At 45.6% G+C, this 20,699-nt stretch overlaps 1 protein-coding gene across 1 annotated transcript in view; it reads left to right on the top strand.

Annotated features, from left to right (window-relative positions):
• The window catches only part of CNPPD1 (cyclin Pas1/PHO80 domain containing 1), a 537,141-nt gene that overhangs the window by 241,726 nt on the left and 274,716 nt on the right, over positions 1 to 20,699 (top strand). Inside the window, exon 5 of the mRNA XM_044075228.1 lies at positions 7,267 to 7,395. Coding sequence (XP_043931163.1) covers positions 7,267 to 7,395 — 129 coding nt within the window. The remainder of the gene's footprint in view (positions 1 to 7,266; positions 7,396 to 20,699) is intronic.

The raw sequence follows: 20,699 nt of genomic DNA, 5'->3' as shown, positions 1-20,699 counted from the left end.
GTAAACTACCTTATTGATAGGCTTGCCCATGATCTCTATGTACACAGAGGTTCACATCTTCAAATTTTGTCTTGTGGAAAACCTTTCTTGATGATCAGTCATTTCTGCACACAAGATCTCAAAGCTTCAAGCCCTTTTTCTGTAGGGAGCTAGTCTGGTCTGTCATGAGGATCCATTGGCTGTTATGTCAGGCCTACATGCTTTTTTGAAATTAATGTCAGATTTGTTCTTAAACCTATTTCTTTGTGGCATTAGAAATAAGAGGAAAGAGCCATTCATAGTGTTGTGTGTGCTTCCCCAGATCAGGATCTTGTTGAAACAAGAGCATGAACTTAGAAATACTGAAAATGTGTTCATCTCCTTCATTTAGGTGAAGGAAGGAAGGAAGGTTTGGCAGTTGCTAACCAACCCCCCTTTCCAAGTGAAATGTCAAGTGTGGGAGGGAGCCAGAGCTTTCTGAAGACTAGCTGTTTGTTGTATCCTGGGCAGGATTGTTGTGTCTTTCAGCTTTTCCCAGTTAGGGGTCGACACAGTGGAACTCCGGTCCGCTAATGATTGGCAGTAGATTTTTACATGCCGAGTTGCCAGCTCTGACGCACAACCTTCAACGAAGGTACGCCCATTCACGCATGTCTCCACACAGAAGATGCTCTAGCTGAGGATCGAACAGGACAACATCGTACTGTGAGGCGACAACGCTATCGCAGCACCACCACCGCAGTGCAACCTAAATAACTAAAGGCTACTGCAACAGTGAGAAATTTCAAATGTATACTGCTATGGCAAGTGCCAGTGGCAGCATGATGTCATCGTGTTTCACTGTTGCAGTCATTACACTTGGGTTATCCTGCTGGCAGGCGACCCCGCAGTTGGCCCGAGTTCCAAAGTCTTGGTCCGGCGTCGGTTGCTGTCGCCTCTTCCCTGACGTCAGTGCGTCAGGGATATAAAAGATGCAACCGACGCCATTTTCTTCAGTCTTTCTTGCCGCGCGGTGCCTGAAGCAAAAGCAGTTCTTAAGTGCCGGTCGGCCGACTCCTGAGATTTTCAAAATTGAGTTTCAGAACCAAAGTCTTCAATAAAGCTAAGTAACCCCGTTGGGGAAACTTTTTCTTGCTCCAGAGCGATGTCCGTAAAAGTTAATAATTGTATTTCTTGTAGGAAGCAAATACTCATAAGGACTTTCACTCTTACTGTATTCCTTGCCTAGGCCCTGACCACGACGTTACCAGTTGTCGGTTTTGTGCTAGATTCAATAAACGCACTATTAAATGTCTGTTTGATTTTGCTTTACATTATTTTGGCCGAAGGTTTAATTACATAATGCCGTCGGAACAGTCGACGACCAGAATTTATAAAAAGCGCAAAGACAAAGAAAAGGACAGGCATCCGAGGTCCAAAACCGAAGACGAAGCCTCTTCTAGGCCAGTTGCCAGTTCGCCGGTTCTCAGTGAGGCGCTTTCGCAGCCCCTGACACCCGCTACCTCAGAGCCACAGGCCATTTCAGACAGCCACGTGGAGACACCGAGGCCTGTGGAAACTCAAGGTATTGGGCCTACGGAAACTGTTCCCTCAGATGGGTCCGGAGCCGCTGAGCAGGCATCGGCTTCTGAAGGTGTTTTCAGACCTTCACAGCTTACAATTAAACCCACTACAGCAGCCAAGGCAAAGTCAAAAACACCTTTAAAGACAAGGAAACAAGTACAGCATTCTCTTGAACAGTCATCCATGCCAAAGAAACAGATGCTTAAAATGGCCGAAGACCTAATTACTTTAATCAGGGGTTCCCATCCCCCTGCTGACAAAAGGCCTAGGCAAGACACTGACGATGATTCCTCTGACCAGGTTTCTATTTCCTCTGATACCTCTTCTGGTCAGGGATATTCACTCCCTCCTTATGAGGACTCTGATGCAGAAGAGTCTATACCTTCAGCCTCTCCACCTGAGGATTATTCTTTTGGGGAAACCCTACATACCATGAGGGAACATTTCCATTGGGAGAGCCAGGATTATTCAGAATCCAAGAAAAGGCTCAGAGACTTTCTTTTATTGCCTCAGCACAGACCACTGGCTTTCCCCCCTGTGCTTGATATTGTGGATGATGTTTTCTCTGAATCCAGTCTGTCTCCTGATTCTTTACCTCCTGCACCAGTCAAGCCAGACAGGTATTACAGGGTCCCTGACTCTCATAAATTTCTTTACAAAAACCCTGCTGCAGATCCAGAAATAATTTCTCAGGGTCCTAAAGGGGTTAAGGCTTCCACTGCTAAAAATCCTGTCCCCTCGGATAGGGATTCCAGAGCTCTGGACCGATGGGGGAAAAAAGTTTACACTTCTGCTACTTTAGCTGTAAGGGCTTTAAATTGCCAGTTTCACATGCTTAAATATCAGCAGTACCTCATGTCATTGTTAAAACAGAAAATGGCTTCAAACTCCGAAAGTCCTGACAGTAAGGAAATGCAGGATTTATTGCATGCAGCTGAACAAGTGGGAAAGCATACTCTGCAATGTGGTTTTTGATTCATTAGAGGCTTCTTGTAGAGCCGCAGTTATAGGCTCTGTTATTCGAAGGCATGCTTGGTTGAAAGAACAAAGTTTACCTGACCATGTTAAAGTGAAATTATTGGATGCTCCTCTACAGCATAATTTGTTTGGTGTTAAGGCAGAAGAGGTGTTAAAGAAAATGGAGGATAAAGCAAAATCAATGCAGACAGTAAAGGATTTCTTACAGGTTCAACCACCTAGGTTTAGCAGAAACTGGCCTTCACAAAATTGGTCCTTTCCGGTGTCAGACAGGCCACAAAGAGGCAGATACAGACGCCCAAGAGGCAGATCTCAGACCTAAACAATGGGGTGCATCGGCCCCCAAAGGAGGGGAAGACAAATCACAACCTTATAGGAAACAGTCCCAATGACTTCCTTCTACAGATGCCAAGCACTTACCTTTTGGCAGCACCCCTAGGAGGAAAGCTAGCACTTTTCTCAAAAAATTGGCACATAATCACCCAGGACAAATGGGTACTGAATATTGTTTCTCAGGGTTACAGGTTCCACTTTCACACGCTTCCAAAATCAAAAGGTGTGCCAGACCTGCCACAAAACCAATGGGCAGAGGCACAAAACCAAATTGCCGCTCTCATCGACATGGGAGCTATTCAAAGAGTACCGCAGCAAGAACAGGGCCAAGGATTTTACTCAAGACTTTTCTTAGTACCCAGAAAGGACAAAGCCTGGAGACCAATACTGGACCTGTCAATCCTAAACACTTTCCTGGATGTTCCAAAATTCAAAATGTTAACACTACAGCAACTTCTACCCATGCTGGGCAAGAAGGCTTGGCTAGTTACTTTGGACCTCAAGGAGACATACCTGCATGTCCCAATCAGACAATAATGCAGAAGATTCCTCAGATTCATAGCAGGCTCAATGCATTACCAATTCTCTGCACTGCCCTTTGGCTTATCTACTGCGCCCAGGGTCTTCACAAAATGTCTGGCACCAGTAATTGCATTTTGCAGACAAAAAGGAATTCAAATATATCCCTACTTGGAGGACTGCCTTATTCAAGCAGAGAGCAAGGACATTCTACTAAAGCATCTGGCGTTTGTAAAAAGATTACTAATTTGCCTAGGGTACACAGTAAACAAAAAGAAATCAAAACTAGTGCCCTCTCAAGAGATAATATTCCTGAGTGCAAGCTTAAATACAACTGCCCAGATGGCCTATCTCACGCCATACAAACAAAGGCAACTGACTCAATACTTTCAAATGATGGCAACAAAAACCCACCTCCCTGCAAGAAAAATTCTGCAGGCCTTGGGCTTCATGGCGTCCTGCATTCTACTAATTCCATATGCAAGACTACATATGAGGAAACTACAATGGTATCTAAAAAGTGTTTGGACTCAACACTGTCACAGCCTGGAGACAATCATAACTTTAATTCCCTGCCTACAACAGGAGTTTCGATGGTGGTCCCAGGCCTGTCACCACAACAAGGGGCAGCCTTTCACCTTACCCACAGCCAAGCAGACAATAACAACGGATGCATCGGATTATGCCTGGGGAGCACATATGGCAGGAAAATGTATTCAGGGCACATGGCCCAAGGAACAAATGCATCTTCACATCAATCAGAAAGAGATGCTAGCTGTACAGAATGCCCTGACAGCTTTCAAGGACCTACTACATCCAGGACAACTACTAATAGACGGACAATACCACAGTGATGTGGTACATAAGCAAGGGGGCACACATTCCTACTCCTATGCAGACGAGCCGTGACTTTGTGGAACACAGCACTGACTTATCAAGTACATCTGCAGGCACAATTCTTGCCAGGAACAAAAAAATACACTGGCAGACTAACAAAGCAAAAATCTCATGGACCCTCATGAATGGAAACTAAATCCACAGGTGTTCAGCATGATAACAAGGAAATGGGGATGCCCAGACATAGATCTCTTTGCCTCCCCCCACAATTGCCAACTACAGAAATTCTGCACAAGAACTTGTCACTCTCAAGCATGGAAAGTGGATGCTCTATCATTCAGCTGGAAAGCCCTGACAGTCTATGCCTTCCCTCCAATGCCTCTTCTTACCAAGTTGCTCCTAAAAATCAGACAAGAAAGCCCAAAAATTATCCTGATTGCCGCAGACTGGCCATGCCAGCACTGGTACCCAATCCTAAAGAGCTTGTCTCAATGCCCAGCTTGGCCATTACCTCAAATTCCTCATCTTCTGACTCAACAAAACAATCAGATTCTGCACAGTCAACTCAGAACCTTAAATCTGGCAGCATGGCAGATAATGTAGCCACTCAGACTGAACCTCTCTCTAAAGCTGTTATGGATGTCATTTTAGAAGCCAGGAGGCCCAGCACTAGGAAATCGTATGCAGAAAAATGGAAGAGATTCTCTGCTTGGAACCAGGCACAAGGGCTCGAACCACTTGGTCCAAATATACCTCAGATTTTACAATACCTAACTGAGATGCTGGACAAAGGCCTTTCTTTCTCATCAATTAAAATCCATGCCTGTGCCATTTCAGCTCATTACAATATGGAACCTCCTATTTTTTTCACATCCTCTACTAAGACAATACCTCAGAGGGGCAAAAAACATAAGACCCCCAAGGAGAGCACCAGTACCAACTTGGGATCTCAATTTTGTTTTAGAAAAACTCACACCGCCTCCTTTCGAACCAGCCAGCATAGCTGATATAAAATTCTTATCATGGAAAACTGCTCTGCTCCTAGCAATAACCTCAGCAAGAAGAGTCTCAGAGCTCCAGGCATTAATGGCTGTGGAACCTTTCATCATTTTTCACCAGGACAGGGTTTCTCTTAGGACACACCCAACATTCATGCCAAAAGTGGTTTCCAGTGTGGCCCTGAACCAAACCATTCATTTACCAACTTTCTACCCAAATCCCCAGAATAAAGGAGAGAGACTTCTGCACGCTTTGGATATACACAGACAGCTACGATTGTACTTGGACAAAACGAAAACTTTCAGAAAAACTGAGCAACTGTTTGTAGCCTGTGCTGCAGGATCACAAGGAAAGCCTATCACAAAGCAGACAATCTCAAAATGGATAGGACACTGCATCCGCTTCTCTTATGCACAGCATGGCAAATCAGTGCCTAAGGGCATTAGGCCACATTCTACCAGAGCAGCAGCCACCTCAGCAGCCTTTCTCAGAGGAGTACCAACCAAAGACATTTTAGAAGCTGCAACCTGGAGCTCAGTGCACACTTTCACCAAGCACGATCACTTTCCTCTGTACTCTAAATCCAGAGCGGGCTTTGCCACTGCAGTCCTACAGGGCCTGGTAGCCTCTCCAAATCCAATTTAGACCCAGCCGCCCAACCTCAGCTTTGGGTTTCAACCCAAGGGTAATGACTGCAACAGTGAAACACGATGATCATAGTACAGTTGTGTACCTACCATAAATGTAGATGTCCATGTGTATTCACTGTTGCAGTCCAGGTTACCCACCCACCATCCCCTCCTCATTGCTGGGACTTTTCTGTACTTCTCAGCTCTATACAACCTATGTGGTGTATTTGCTTGTAGATGAAGTAAATGCTTAATTAGTAAATGCATGCATTTTGGCATAATTTTATTTTTCCAGCCTTCCTATCTGAGTGCACCTGACATCTGAGGCAAGAAAAACTGAAGAAAATGGCGTCAGTTGCATCTTTTATACCCCTGGTGCACTGACGTCAGGGAAGAGGCGACAGCAACCGACGCCGGACCAAGACTTTGGAACTCGGGCTGACTGCGGGTCGCCTGCCAGCAAGATAACCCAAGTGTAATGACTGCAACAGTGAATACACTCAAACATCTACATTTATGGTAGGGACACAACTGTACTTTCTGCCTTCAAGGTAGCAAACAACCCTTCAGAAAATTCAAAAGGACACTTCAACATAGCAGTGACTGTTTCTAGTGCTTATTTCCAAAATGTCTCCATTGTAGATATTTGTGCTACAGCCATTTCATCATCAGTTCACACCCTCAGCAGGCATTGTTACTTGGGCCATGACTCCTGGAGGTTTCCCTTCAGTGATGCATGTGTAGTTCAAGACTACCTTCTTGTTTATCCCCCAAGCTGCTATCATCTTGGAGGAGGTTACTTTTGGATTATTTCCAGTCACTAAGGAAAGTTCACTGATATCAGCTGTCTGAAATATGGTGCTATCGTGTAAGTTAATTTGTAATGGAACTCTTCCTTTCTGTGTTGGTGGGTCATAAATACCATCCTGCTATCCCCTTGTATGTCTAACTTCTCCAGCGTGCATGCTAAATTGAGCAAGTATATATTGTTTGCAGTAAATGCATGTGTTACTAAGTCAGTAAAGTCAACCTGACAGGCTCCGTACATGGGCTGTTTCGCCCGTTGAGGAATTTGAAGTCATGATGTCCACTTGATGGACACACTTCAGTTTCCCTCTTCATTTGCTGGAATTTCAAGAGGGTGGGGCATAATAAGGAAAAATAACCTTAGTCATAAGAGGTTCCACTCAAACTGAAATAGTATGGAACATACTGTTGTACTTTGTTTTGGAGAAGCAACAAAAAGCATAAAAGTTAATTTCAGACAGAAAAAAGCATACATTTGAAAGCATTTCACCATTCAGTGTGCAGTATTTTCTTTGTATAAACCCTTTGTAACAGTGAAAACTAAGCTATGTTTTAGACAAATTTCAAGCATCTTTTGCTATTCATTGTATTGGTCACTGTAACATTTTATTCACTGTTTTAGATGGTTGCCAGCAAATATCTTTATGATGAAGGTGAGGAGGAGGAAGTATTCAATGATGAGTGGGGAGCTGCTGGAAAAGTTGATGTGCAAACCGTTAACACACTGGAAATGAACTTCTTGAATGCCATTGTAAGTTATTTTCCAGCCATTTGCTATGTAGTGTAGCATTTTTTTATTGTCTAGTGATAATTTTTAGACTCTTTATCTATCTGTCTACAAATCTGTACATCATGCATCTCTAGTCCCAAAAAAAATTCTAAAACTTTAATGTGTGTAAATATTTTTTGAGTTTTTTGTTTTGTTTCATTCCTCTACTGACAGTCATTCTCCACCCTGGCTATTCCATTGATCCATCCATTCCTCCTGCTCATGGGGGGCTAAGATCTGATAAACCAAAAGTGAGACAGTCATCCTTGCAGAGAAACTGGGTTTTATGCCCAAGTCCTCTCCAATCCACATCATATCCTTATTGATGTCCAAGAGGTGGACATGCAGACAACTTTGTGATGCATGTCCAAACCTCCCCTTTTGATTGGATTATTGGCTGTTCCCCCTTTGTAGACAAGTAGGTTCATGAGATCTCTTGTCTACCTAGAGATTCCCCAAATGCACTTTCACACGCACTCACACACCCCAAGGGGAGGCAAGTAGGCTAAGTCTTGCTGTTGGTCTTTTCCACCACACCGGTACCAGCAGGGTACTTGCTGCTAGCTGCACTGTGGTTGACTTGCTCATAGTTAGATCCTAGAGAGCTGGGCTAAGATAGTCAAATATTAAATTGGACTTACTATTTGCAAAAGCATAATCATAGGCCACTGTATTCAATAACCTTACATGAAGGTGCTTTGGGTGCTATTCAATAACCTTACATGAAGGTGCTTTGGGTGCTGACTTGTCTAAACATGGGCTAAACTCTTGGCTAGGCTTATAAGGGCCTCAAGGCCAATAGCCTAGTAACTTTCTATGATCCTAATTACAGCTCTTTAAGACTGGGTGTTTTGTATGCTGCCCTGACATTGGCATGATACATAAAGCAGAGCTGTCAAGTGTCTGATGGCATACAGAGTTACAGTGCAGTAACCTGCCTCGTTGTTAAATTGCACACCAAGTGAGTACATTAATATACCATTGTAATGCACTACATTATTGCATATATGTCTTACCATTATCTTTATTCGCCTTCACAATTGTCACCATGGTTTGCTGGGTACCATAGAATAGTATCTGGAATTTCGGTTTATCCTGCTTCTTCCTCTATATCATTGAGTAGTCCCCTTCCATTTTCCATTGTGTACTTTCATTCATTAGCATGATTGGAAGGAGCAGCTGTTCACAGTATTTGTTTGTCTTTCTGCATCATACCATGTACAGTCCTTACTACAGCCAGATCTAATATTTCCTAATGTGATAGAGCCTTCTCTGCAGTCAGTAAAATAAACCTGTTCTAGAGTAATGCCCACACAACTGATATATACAGCTAAATTGTAATTGATTCGGCTGAAAAATGCATATCTGCTCTGTAATTAAAATGGGGTAGAGCGGGATCTCTTTCTTTTCTAGTCCTACATATGAACCTTTCATCTCGGGATCCAGATGGACCCTTTTCAGGCTAGACTGATGGTTACAGTACAAAGTAACCAAAACACAGAATCCCAGACAATTTCAAAAATTGAAGTAGCAACAAATTATGTGCTTGAACAGCGACACAAATTATAAAAATAAGTATATTTATTTAATTAATTAATTAATTTATTTATTTATTTATTTATTTGCAGTTTGTTTACCAGGGTGGTCCATTGGGCCTTGGGGAGACAATTTTCAATGGAGTCCTGGGGAGAAAAGCTCCAAGTTACAACTAGTTAAAGTAACAGTATTACAAATACACATGCAATACAATTAAAGAAAAGTAAAAATAAAATAAATTTTAGGTTACACAGAGCTACTGAGAAGTCATAGCTGTAAATCTGCAGCGGTTAAAGAGAATTTAGAAAATAAAAATGTCAGAGTAGGTCAAGTATCACAGTTTTAACAATAATCAAATGTCAGGGTAGATAAAGTATACCATATTACATGTCAGAGTAGATAAAGTGTCACAGTTTAATGATAATGAAATGTCAGGGTAGATAAGTATCACAGTATTAACAATAATCAAGTTAGTTCCAGCTATAAAAGGTAATGCAAAGGACCCCATATAATGCATTAAGGAGAAATAAAAAGTGACAGCTTGTTAAGAAGGTGTCAGCAGAAGTGTTTGAAGTAGGAAGTGCTATAGATAGAAATATTATGTAGGATGAGGTGCTATAGATAGAAATATTATGTAGGATGAGAGCAAGAGCATTCCCGCAGTGATGTTAGGTGAGAGTGGAGAAGAGATTTGAAGTTAGACTGTTAGTGGTACGGATGAGAGGTGGGAGGGAGTTCCAGTGGCATGCGAGGCAGAAGGAAAAAAGCTGTTCGCCAGGTGGGCGAGAGGGTTTATGCATTTCAATTTGATTTTGTGGGTTGGATCGTAGGCATCTGTTGGGTAGATGCATTTTAAAGGTTGAGATGAGGGAGGGACAGAAAAGGGCGAAATATAAGTTTATGTGCTTGGATAAGTTGTATGTAGATAAGATAATTGGGGAGTTCAAGCCATTTCAGTTGGTGTAGGGGGGTACAGAGATGGGTGCTGGATCTGTGGCCAGTTGCGAATTTTGCAATCTTATAGTAACAGGAGGAGAGTTTGGATTTGAGGGAGGATTGCAGGTTGGTAAGGATAGAGACTCCATATAGTAGGGATGGGATTAGGTAGGTGTTGGCAAGAGTGAGCCGGATAGGGGGAGAGAGAAATTGGTAGTGACGATAAAGCATGCCCAGTTTTTAGTGTGTTTTTTTGATATTTGCCAGCAAATGGTTGTCAAGCTTTAGTTGGTCATCAATTTGGAAGCCTAAGAGTTTGGCAGAGGAGGCAGTTTCAAGAGAAGTGTTATCTTTGCTGGTAATAAGGAAAGTGTGTTTATCTAGGGTAATGCTTCTGGAGAGGGAAAATAACATTAGTTTAATCTTGTTGGCATGTAGCGCTAAATGGTTCTGGAGCATCCATAGCTATGTAGCAGAGAATGCTTCTTGGGTAAGTTTCATTAGGGTGGAAGTGCAGGAAGAAGAGCAGATAATTGTTGAATTGTCTGCATATTGAATAAGTTTAGAGTTAGGGATTGCTTGGTGGATGTCATTGATAAAGATGGTAAATAGAAGAGGACCTAGAATTGAGCCTTGGGGTACACCAGTGGGTGTGAATTGGAAAGGGGAAATTGCTTTTTTCCACTTAACTGCTTGTTGCTTATTTGATAAGTAGCTGGTGAACCAGTTAATAGAGGAGTGGGATAGGTTTAGTTTAGAGAGCTTACTAAGAAGAAGGTTATGAGAAATTGTGTTGAAAGCTTTAGAGAGATCAAGGAGGAGGGTGGAAACAATGTGACCAGAGTCACGGGCCTTGTTTATGGTTTCGAGAAAGGAGAGGAGAGCTGTGGTAGTACTATGGCCAGAGTAGAAGTTAGAAGGTTATTATTGATGAGGTAGGGCAGGAGTTGTAGATGGAAACATTTTTCGAGAATTTTAAAGATGGGGGATAGCGATGGGGTGGAAGTTGGAGATATCATTATTTCTGCCACCCTTGTGGACTGGAATAATATAGGCCTTTTTCCAGATCTGGGGAACATGGCATTCAGAAATAGATCGATTAGGATGCTGATAGGGTAGGCTATGGCTTCTGCAGCAGTCTTTAGGAAGGAGGATGGTATTTCATTGGGTGCATTAGAACATGGTTTTAGTTTTGGAAGAAGTTTTTTTTATAGTAGAGATGGGGATAGAGTTTGTGGTGAAATGAGGAGGTTGGGGGTATTGTAGTTATAGGAGAAGGGGTTCTGAGGAGGTTGCTGGGGGGCTGGTGATTTCATGGTAAAGGATGATGTTAATTTTGAGATGGAGTTAATAAAGAATGAGTTAAATTGGATAGCTAGATCTGAGTCTAAGGCATTAGGGTCAGGGCAAGGGTTTTCTTTTTTACCTGGGCTTAGAAGGGAAGAGATGCCATCCCAGAATTTCTTAGGGTTATTGTTGTGTTTGGTTTGGAGAGTGGAGAAATAGGCTTTATGGTTGCTGTTAATGAGTTTTTTAGCTTTGTTGAGAAGCGATTTGTATTCGTTAAGGGAAGTGGAAGTTTTAGTTTTATGATAGTGGTTCCAGGCTTTGTCGCGGTTTCGCATTGTAATTAGGGTGTTTCTAGTTAGCCAAGGGACTGGTTTACTCTCTATACGTTTAGTTCTTAAGGGAGCAAAGGAGTCAAGCAAGCTTAAGAAGGTTGTTTTGAAGTAAGTAACTGCGTTATCCAGGGGTAAAGTCATTAATGGGTTCCAGTTGGCCCTTTTTAGGGTGTTGGAGAAAACATTGTGGTTAAAGTTTTTTATGAGGTGAGTGGAGATGTAGGAGTGGGATAGTTGAAGGAAGGAAGGTGAAGGGCAAAACTGAGAAGATGGTCTGCAAGTGGATCTGGAATTGTGCCACTCTTGGAGAAGTAATGTGGATGGGAAAGTAGTATCCAGTCTAAGATATGCTACCTGATACGAGGTCTTTAGAGGGTCTGGCTGGGGAGTTGATAAGCTGCGTGAAGTTATACAGATTGATATTGAGGGAGTTGGTTGGAGATTGTATATTATTCCAATTTATGTTAACATCCCCGAGGATTATGGTTTCATTTGAGATATTCGATGAAAGCCAGCAGAGAATGTCTTCTAAGACAGGGATGTTATCACCTGGAGGGATGTAGAGGGTGGCTATGCAGATGGATTTATGTTTGTTTGTTTGAAGAAGGGCTAAAAGTATTTCAGCTTTCCCAAATATGGGGACAGGTTTAGAGTAGGGGGTGACTGAGAGCGTTGAAGGGAAGAGGAGACTTGCACCTCCCCTTTCTCATTAGTTCTGTCATGTCTGATAATACTATAGTTAGGTGGAGTAAGTTCTGAGTCTTTAATGTGTGGTTTGAGCCATGTTTCAGTGATGGAAAGAAAGTCAGGCTTGTTGTGATGGAGCCAGGCATGAAGTTGTGGGATTTTATTACAAATGCTTTGGGCATTGAGAACAGTGAAGTGGAGTGGTCTTCTGGATGAGTGAGGTAGAGGTGATGGGGGGGGTGGGGGTGGAAGTGGTAGAAGGGACAGGATTTGGGTGTATGTCTCCAGAGGTAAGTATGGGGATAATGTGGTGTATGAGGTTGAAGAGGTATTTAAGAAGCTTGGTATTGGGTTTGAAGTTAGAGGAGTGTGTTAAGATGGGAGTGGTATGTATTTGAATAGTGTTTTTTGGGGTAAGATAGGAGTTGAAGAGCAAGGAATTGTTGTGGGAGTAGAGGTTAGGGGATATGAAGAATGTGGAGTGAGCAAAATGTAAGGGTGAGGAGATGTGGAGTGGGTTGGGGGTGCATGATTGGTATAAAGAGGTCTGGTGAGGTAGAGTGTGTAGGAAAGGCAGATTAGAATTAGTAGTAGAGCTGTACAGGTTAATGATTTAGTGTTCATGATGTTTATGAAGGGGAACACTGCTGGAGTGTGTTTAAGTTGGGGGGTATTAGGGTAGTTTAAGAATTATAGGTTTATGTGGAGTAGGAAGATTCAGCAGGAGTACAGAGTAGGTGAGGTAGGAGTGATTAATTAGTGGGTGTTAAGTGATGAGTTAAGTAGGGAGGGCAGAGGGTGTGGCCTAATAGCTATAAAGGTAGAGGTCCTGGGCAGACCCAAGGAAAGAAGGCAGCAGGACAGACAGTGTGAAAAAAACTGTCAGTATTGTGAAGGTAAGTGCAGAAGGTGGAAGTCAGTCTGGCTAGAGGGGTGCTAGGGGACTGTATTGAGGAGGAGTGGGTGAAATTCAGAGATTAGGAGGACTATTAACAAGCAGGTAGAGGAAAAGACCGTGAAGGACTGGTTGTATTGATATGGTGAGAGGGAATGTGTGAGGAAGAGAGGTTATAGGTGGGTAAAGACTGCCATTTAGTGGCCAAAACTCTGAAGTGGAGTGAGGAATCACTATAGAAGGTAGAAAGGTATATGGAAAAGATGAAACGGGATACGGTAGGTATGAGGGGTTTTGGCTGCAGGCTTCTCAGGCTGGGGTCCTATACTAGCTCCTAGTAAGTGGTAGCAACTTTACATACAAATCAAAGGAAAATTAAACCTTAACATACTTACTTTTTTGGGAATGTGGAGTTCCAAGGGGGGCTAGTACAGGTGCTATTATGGTCGGCTGCCACATGGAAGTGGTTAGCGACATGGAATCAACACCAGCTAAGTGTTTGAGAGTAACTAGAGGAATTCCTAAAAGCTATGGCCGTGGAGAGTCTATAATAGGGATTGATTCTCAAGCAACGCAGCAGCGTTGTACAGGTTACAAAGGCAATGAATCTTGGTTGCAAGTACCATGTTTTGCAGCGGCAGTTGTACTGTGCACAATTACACCTACAGATAGGTAATCCACAACACATTCAGTACTATCACATGTTTACAGCAGACACTGGACAGCATACTCGTAAGCAAATCATACATTTAACGGGTACACATTCTTTGAAACCAACATAAAATACATTAAAAAATCACTAGGGCTGGAAATAATTTACAAGTTCCAGATAATATAACGACAAAACTATGTCAGCTTAGGAGTATCGCACTTATAGGAGGTATGGAATAGCAGGCCAGGAACGCACAGCAGCCATGAGCAGATCCAGGGGTTTAAAGATGGCGCCCTGGGGAAATTGGTCCTTATGATAGGTAAGGGTGGATGTAGGTAGGGATAGGGGGAGGAGTTAGGTGAGTGTGAGCAAAGACAGGCTGGAAGAAAGTGCTCAGCAGAGCTTAGATAGTGAAGTCATGAGAGACATTTGAGCCATTTCACTTGGCAGTTTGGAGGACAGATGCGGGGAACACAATGTGATATAGTGGACCGAGAAGTATTTGGGGTTTGAGAGATAGGTTGGGGAATATGAACAGAGGAGATAGTCAAGGTTAGGGAATATGTAGAGGAGGTAGTCAAGGTAGACGTAGCTATAGATAGAATAGAGTAGCACTGAGGAGACCCAAGGAAAGAAGGCAGCAGGACAGACACTAGCAGTATTGTGAAGGTAAGTGCAGAAGGTGGAAGTCAGGCTGGCTAGAGGGGTGCTAGGGGACTGTATTGAGGAGTGGGTGAAAGTCAGAGATTAGGAGGACTATTAACAAGCAGGCAGAGGAAAAGAGAGTGAAGGACTGGTTGTATTGATATTGTGAGAGGGAATGAGTGAGGAAGAGAGGTTGTAGGTGGGTAAAGACTGCCATCTAGTGGCCAAAACTCTGAAGTGGAGTGAGGAATCGCTATAGAAGGTAAAAAGGTATATGGAAAAGATGAAACGGGATATGGTAGGTATGAGGGGTTTTGGCTGCAGTTTTCTCAGGCCGGAGTCCTATTCTAGCTCCTAGTAAGTGGTAGAAACTTTACATACAAATCAAAGGAAGATTAAGTCCATAACATACTATCTGAAGTAGGAATGTTCATTTGTCTGCAACCTGTGGGTTACGGATCCGAGCCGGCAACTTGTTTCAAGCTAATGGATCCGAGCTCCTAGCCCCTCCCTTCACCCATAATCCCCTGCTAACCCTCCATGACCTCAGATCTAGTTTGCCGCGCTTGTGATGGCAGGATCCTTTTTCTTGAGCTCCAGATAAGTGACTAAAAGTTAAACTTTTTTTCTTCAGAAAACTCTTTTATTGTTTAAATTAACTTTTATTAAGTGTGTCTGAGTTAAGTTCCCTATTTTTTGTTTATTTAATACCCTCCCTTCGATGGTCGCTAGTGTGTGAGTGTTTGTGGTGTGCTTTTGGGGCCTGTGTGTGTGTGTGTGTGTGTGTAGTTGTTTTTCTTTTCTTTATTAAAAAAAAAAAAAAAAAAAAAAAAGGGAATGGCTGAGGCCCCAAAAGCCATATTTTCGAAATGTACCGAGTGTGGCCATAAGCTCTCCCCGGCTGATGGCCACACTCGGTGCGTTCGGTGCCTTGGGGTTGAACACCTCACCTCGGGCTGTACTTATCTGTGCAGCGTTCAACCCCAGGGCACTGAAAGAGTGGAGGTCGCAGCTGGTCCTGGCGGGACTTCTACCCCCGGATTCGGCTTCGGCCTCCGCTTCCTCTACCACTCCTGTGGCTCCATCACAGCCTGTGATGGTTGCCACTCCTGCCCCCCTGCCTCCGACTGGGACTCAAACTCCCGCTAAAGTGTCGGGAGGACAGGGAGGCCAGGAGGGAGAAACGGAGGGAGAAGCACCAAAAGCGGCGGGCCGAGACCTCCGTTTCGGCCCGCCAGCTAAGCGGCTTCTCCTCCATTGCTTCTAGGTCTCCTCCTCCTCGGCTCCGATCCCTTCTTTCTCCCGGGGCCGAGGAGGAGACCCGATCTCCGTCGAGGTCATCGAGGCGGCAATCCAGGCCTGCCTCGGTGGCCTCTTCGAGATCCACATTTAGTTTATCTGATGCAGACTTGGACCGGATGATGCGAAGGTTCATCCAGGCCCAGCTGCAGATGGGAGTGCTCTTGCCTCCCCCCCCCCTCAGGGGGGGAGCTCGACACCTTTTTTCCACCCAATTGCTCCTTCTCTGACCCGCTACCCGGGTTCGGAGCACTCGGAGCCGAGCAGCCTTGGAGCCGGGGGTGGGTCGGCGCCGACAGTGCTGTGTACTTCGGATCCGACCCTACCCTCGAGTCTGTCGGATCCGACCTCTCGGAGCCGTGGTCAGAGCTTCGGATCCGGGGGATTCAGTGTGCCTTCGGCTCCGTCCAGGTCGGAGCACACTGGTCCCTCGGATCCGACGGTCTCGGCACCGGCTCCGATCCCTTCATCGGATCCGAGTGGGAGCCGACTTTCGGATCCATTAGAGAGTGGCTCTCCCTCTGCATTCGATGTTGTGGAGAGGGCTCTGTTGAGAGCATCCGGACCCCCAGCCCTTGCATCGACTCCTCCCTGCACTCCCTCTCTGCTGGACCAGGCTTCCATCACCCGGCCAAAGGGACAGCCTGCTTCGATGTCACAGATAGTTCCATTGGAACAAGATGTCGCTGGCGAGGGCTCCTCGGACAGTCCCCCCGAGGAAGCTCCCCGCAAGCATAAGTGCAAAAGGAGGCACGTGGACTCCCCTGAGTCCTTAACCGAGGACACGGACTTGGAGGAAGGGGAAGGCTCCCCAAGATCACCCCCTGAGGATGTCTCCTTTGGAGACATCATGGAGATGCTAAGAATCAGAGGTGGGTGGTCTGCCTCCAAGTCTTCCTCTGACGAGTCCGTGTTTCTGGAGGCATTCGAGGCAGGCCCGTCTACCTCCTGGGTGTCCCCTCCATCCGATCACCTGGTGGACCTTATTACCACCAGGGCATGGAAGGATCCAGACACCGTGGAGCCAATACCCAAACGGCCGGATAGGATTCTTAGCCCCCCCTCTGACCGGTCTCATTGGAGTAAGGGCCCCCCTGTAGATGCCATGTTGACGGCGGCAGCCACAAAGAGGGAATTAGCTCAGGAGAGTCCCTCAGCCCATCCACCGAGCAAAGAGTCCCGTTTGATGGATCGCTTAGGGAAGCAAGTCTTTAGTTCAGCGACCTTCTCTGTAAGGTCTCTGAACTATATGGCACATGTCATCAGGATGCAGCGGGATCTTATCAAAGAATACGCTGCATCCCCCCCTGAGTCCATGTCGGAGGAGGATAAACAATTGTACTCCACCCGAATGGCCACTCTAAGATCTATTTCTAACACCTCTATGCGGCTATTGTCCCACGCCACAGAGGGAGCCGCTAGGGCCAGCGGAGCAGGCCTAGTCATGAGACGTCAGGCCTGGCTCCTTCATTGCGACTTTACGGAGCCCTTTAAGGCGTCCTTCGCGAACGCCCCCTTTGATGGTTCTGCCCTTTTTGGCAAAACAGTTCGCGAAATGCTTGTCCAGAGCGAGAAGGACGGGAAGACGTTGTCTGCCGTCGGAGTCCGCTTCTCTGCTCCCCAGCGGTCATTTTCAAGGAACCAAAAGGGTCAGAAGAAGATGTGGTTCCGAAAATCACAACATTCCCAACCAGCTCCGGACAACCAGTCCTACCGTGGCAGAGGTGGACAGGGAGGACGTCGCCCTAGGGGCAGAGGGGTTCCAAGAAATTTCGGGTCCAGAGAACCGAGGGGTTGCCCGGCTGCTCCACTCTGGAGGCAGTCGGGGGCGTTTTTCGAAGCATCTAGCGGCGTGGGAGTCCATCACAACAGACCGCTGGGTGCTTCCCATCATATCCAGAGGGTACAAGATACCAATTCTCCATGTCCCCCAATCCAAGAACCTCCCCGATGTACCACCCGATCACAGGGAGGCCGCAGCCGCAGAAATACAGCAGCTGCTAAGAAAAAGAGCCATCCAGCCCGTCCCCCAAGACCAGCTCGGATTAGGGTTCTACTCCAGGTTCTTTTTGGTGCCAAAAAAGACGGGGGATCTGAGACCCATCCTAGACCTTTCCCGCTTGAACCTGTCAGTAACCAAGGAAAAATTCCGAATGGTCACTCTTCAATCTATCCTCCCCCTTCTGAGGGAGAACGATTGGATGTGCTCTATAGACCTCAAGGATGCGTATTACCACATCTTAATGGACAAACGATCCAGGAGGTTCCTTCGCTTCTGGCTGGGATTCAGTCACTACCAGTTCAGGGTCCTTCCCTTTGGCCTCACCACAGCCCCCCGGGTGTTCACCAAAGTGTTAGCAGTGATTGCGGCCCACCTGAGACTCCAGGGAATTCAGGTCTTCCCGTACCTGGACGACTGGCTCCTGACCGCACCAACAAGGCATCTACTTTGCACAGCCAGTGACTTTCTCCATCTAGCCCCACAACTAGGCATTGCTATCAATGTCGGCAAATCCCTACTGGCTCCAACACAGATCATAGAATTTATAGGTGCCAGAATAAATACCAGAGATTTGCGAGCCTTCCTAACTGCGGAGAGAATCAGAAATCTTCAACTCCATTTGCGGGCTATCCTTCTTTCAGAGGCTTCACCAGCAGAATTGATCCTGAGGGCACTAGGCTCCATGGCAGCAGCGATTACACTCCTTCCATGCGCCCGTTTGAACATGCGAGTCCTACAATGGACTCTGTTAGTGCAATGGTCCTTCCTATCACTCCCTCTCCACCATCCCATTGCTATCAGCAAGGCTTGCAGAAGGGCGTTACTATGGTGGCTCCAAGCATCAAACTTCCATACGGGCCGACCCTTCTGCACCTCTCCCCCCATCGCCACGGTGACCACGGACGCTTCCCGCCTCGGGTGGGGGGGGGCATTACTCAGGCAGGACAGTCCAAGGCACGTGGAACGATACAGGGACCTCCCTGCATATCAACGTTCTGGAGATGAGAGCGGTGCTGTTAGCGTTGCAAGCACTTCAGAGCTTCCTTCCCGCAGGAACGATTGCAATTCACTCAGACAACATGTCAGTGGTCTGGTATATCAACAAACAGGGGGGAACCAGATCTTATCCTCTTTGCCGCGAAGCCATGAGAGTGTGGGAATGGGCGATCTCCACCAACCGCTTTCTGATTGCAACGCACATTCCGGGGAGGACCAACATCCTAGCGGACAAGCTCAGCTGCACCCTTCTTACCCCCTATGAGTGGTCTCTCAATCCTCTAGTAGCGAAGCAGATATTCGCAACATGGGGGCAACCCTGCTGCGATCTTTTTGCATCTCCATCAAACGCCAAATGCGACAATTTCTTCGCTCTAATCCCCCCACCAGGGGAATCTCCAAGAGACGCTCTGGTGCATGCTTGGCCACCCGGTCTACTCTATGCCTATCCTCCTCTTCCAATGATGTTACAACTGTTAAAGAAAGCCTCGCGGCTGGGGAGCAAAATGATTCTCATTGCCCCATTCTGGCCTCGACAAATTTGGTTCCCTTACCTGTGGTCTCACCTTGTGAATCACCCTTGGATTCTAGATCCCATCCCGGATCTCATCTCCCATCCATTGGACTTGCCAACTCCAAACCTGGACAATCTGAAACTGACAGCTTGGTTGCTCCAGTTCCACTCCTAGTTAGGACTCCCGGTATCTCTTCACAAGTCAAAGCCATCCTCGTGGCAGCACATAAGCCCTCCACCAGGAAGGTATATCACAGCAAATGGAAACGTTTTTCCATGTGGGAGCCGAGAGCTAGATCCCTTTACGGCTCCTCTCACATCCATTTTAGATTTCCTAACTGAACTCTTTCAAGAAGGTGCTAGTTGTTCAACTGTCAAAGTGCAATTGGCAGCCATTTCTCATTATCATGTGGGACATGATACAGGACCCTTGATGTCAGCCAAATTGTGTAAAACCTTTCTCAAGGGTACCTTTTACTTAGACCTCCTGTAAAAGAAGCCGTACCCCCATGGGATCTTACTTTAGTTCTTCAAGCCTTGACTGCTCCACCCTTTGAACCCGCTGCTACAGTGGACCTCAAATTCTTGTCATGGAAAACGGCATTCCTTGTAGCCATTACTTCTGCGAAAAGAGTGTCGGAACTTCAGGCTCTTTCTGTAAAACCTCCGTACCTGATCTTTCATCCTGATAGAGTGTAACTCAGGATCAATCCCTCCTTTCTTCCCAAGATAGCATCAGAAACCAACATAAACCAATCCATAAATTTACCGGTTTTCTTCCCTAAATATCAAAATAAGGGTGAATACAAGCTGCACTCATTGGATGTTCATAGGCAGCTTCGTTTTTATACCCATAGGACGGCTGGCCATAGACAATCCGACCAGCTGTTCGTTTCCTTTGCCAAATTTAATTTGGGGAAAGCTATCTCTAAAGTATCTTTATCTCGCTGGATTTCCCAGTGTATCCTGCTAGCTTATCAAGCCTCGGGTAGACCCGCACCAGAAGGAGTTCGTGCTCATTCCACTCGCTCCATTTCTACTTCTGCGGCTTTCAAGTCTAGAGTTCCCTTGGATGATATTTGTTCTGCAGCCACTTGGGCTTCATCTCATACCTTTATCAACCACTACAAGCTAGACCTGCTTTCTAGAGGAAGAGCATCCTTTGGCTCTGCGGTGCTTCGTAATATCCTTCCATGATGTCCACCCAGGGTGCAGGTAGCTGGGGACTCTGTCCCACAGGTTGCAGACAAATGAACATTCCTACTTCAGATTTAGAAGTTATGTACTCACCATAACGTTCCATCTGAGTAGGTAGTTCATTTGTCTGCAACCATCCCCCCCTCCTTCCCCCTGACCTTCTTTGGATCTATTAATTTTTTTTAGATATCCTTTGTCGGATATATATGAAGAGGCAAACTCGATCTGAGGTCATGGAGGGTTAGCAGGGGATTATGGGTGAAGGGAGGGGCTAGGAGCTCGGATCCTTTAGCTTGAAACAAGTT

Source organism: Protopterus annectens, chromosome 6.part0, assembly GCF_019279795.1.
Source record: "Protopterus annectens isolate FY-2018-M chromosome 6.part0, PAN1.0, whole genome shotgun sequence".
NCBI classification, from domain to species: Eukaryota; Metazoa; Chordata; order Ceratodontiformes; family Protopteridae; genus Protopterus; species Protopterus annectens.
The sequence above is the reverse complement of the archived record's forward strand: the minus strand, read 5'-3'. Positions and strand labels throughout refer to the sequence as shown.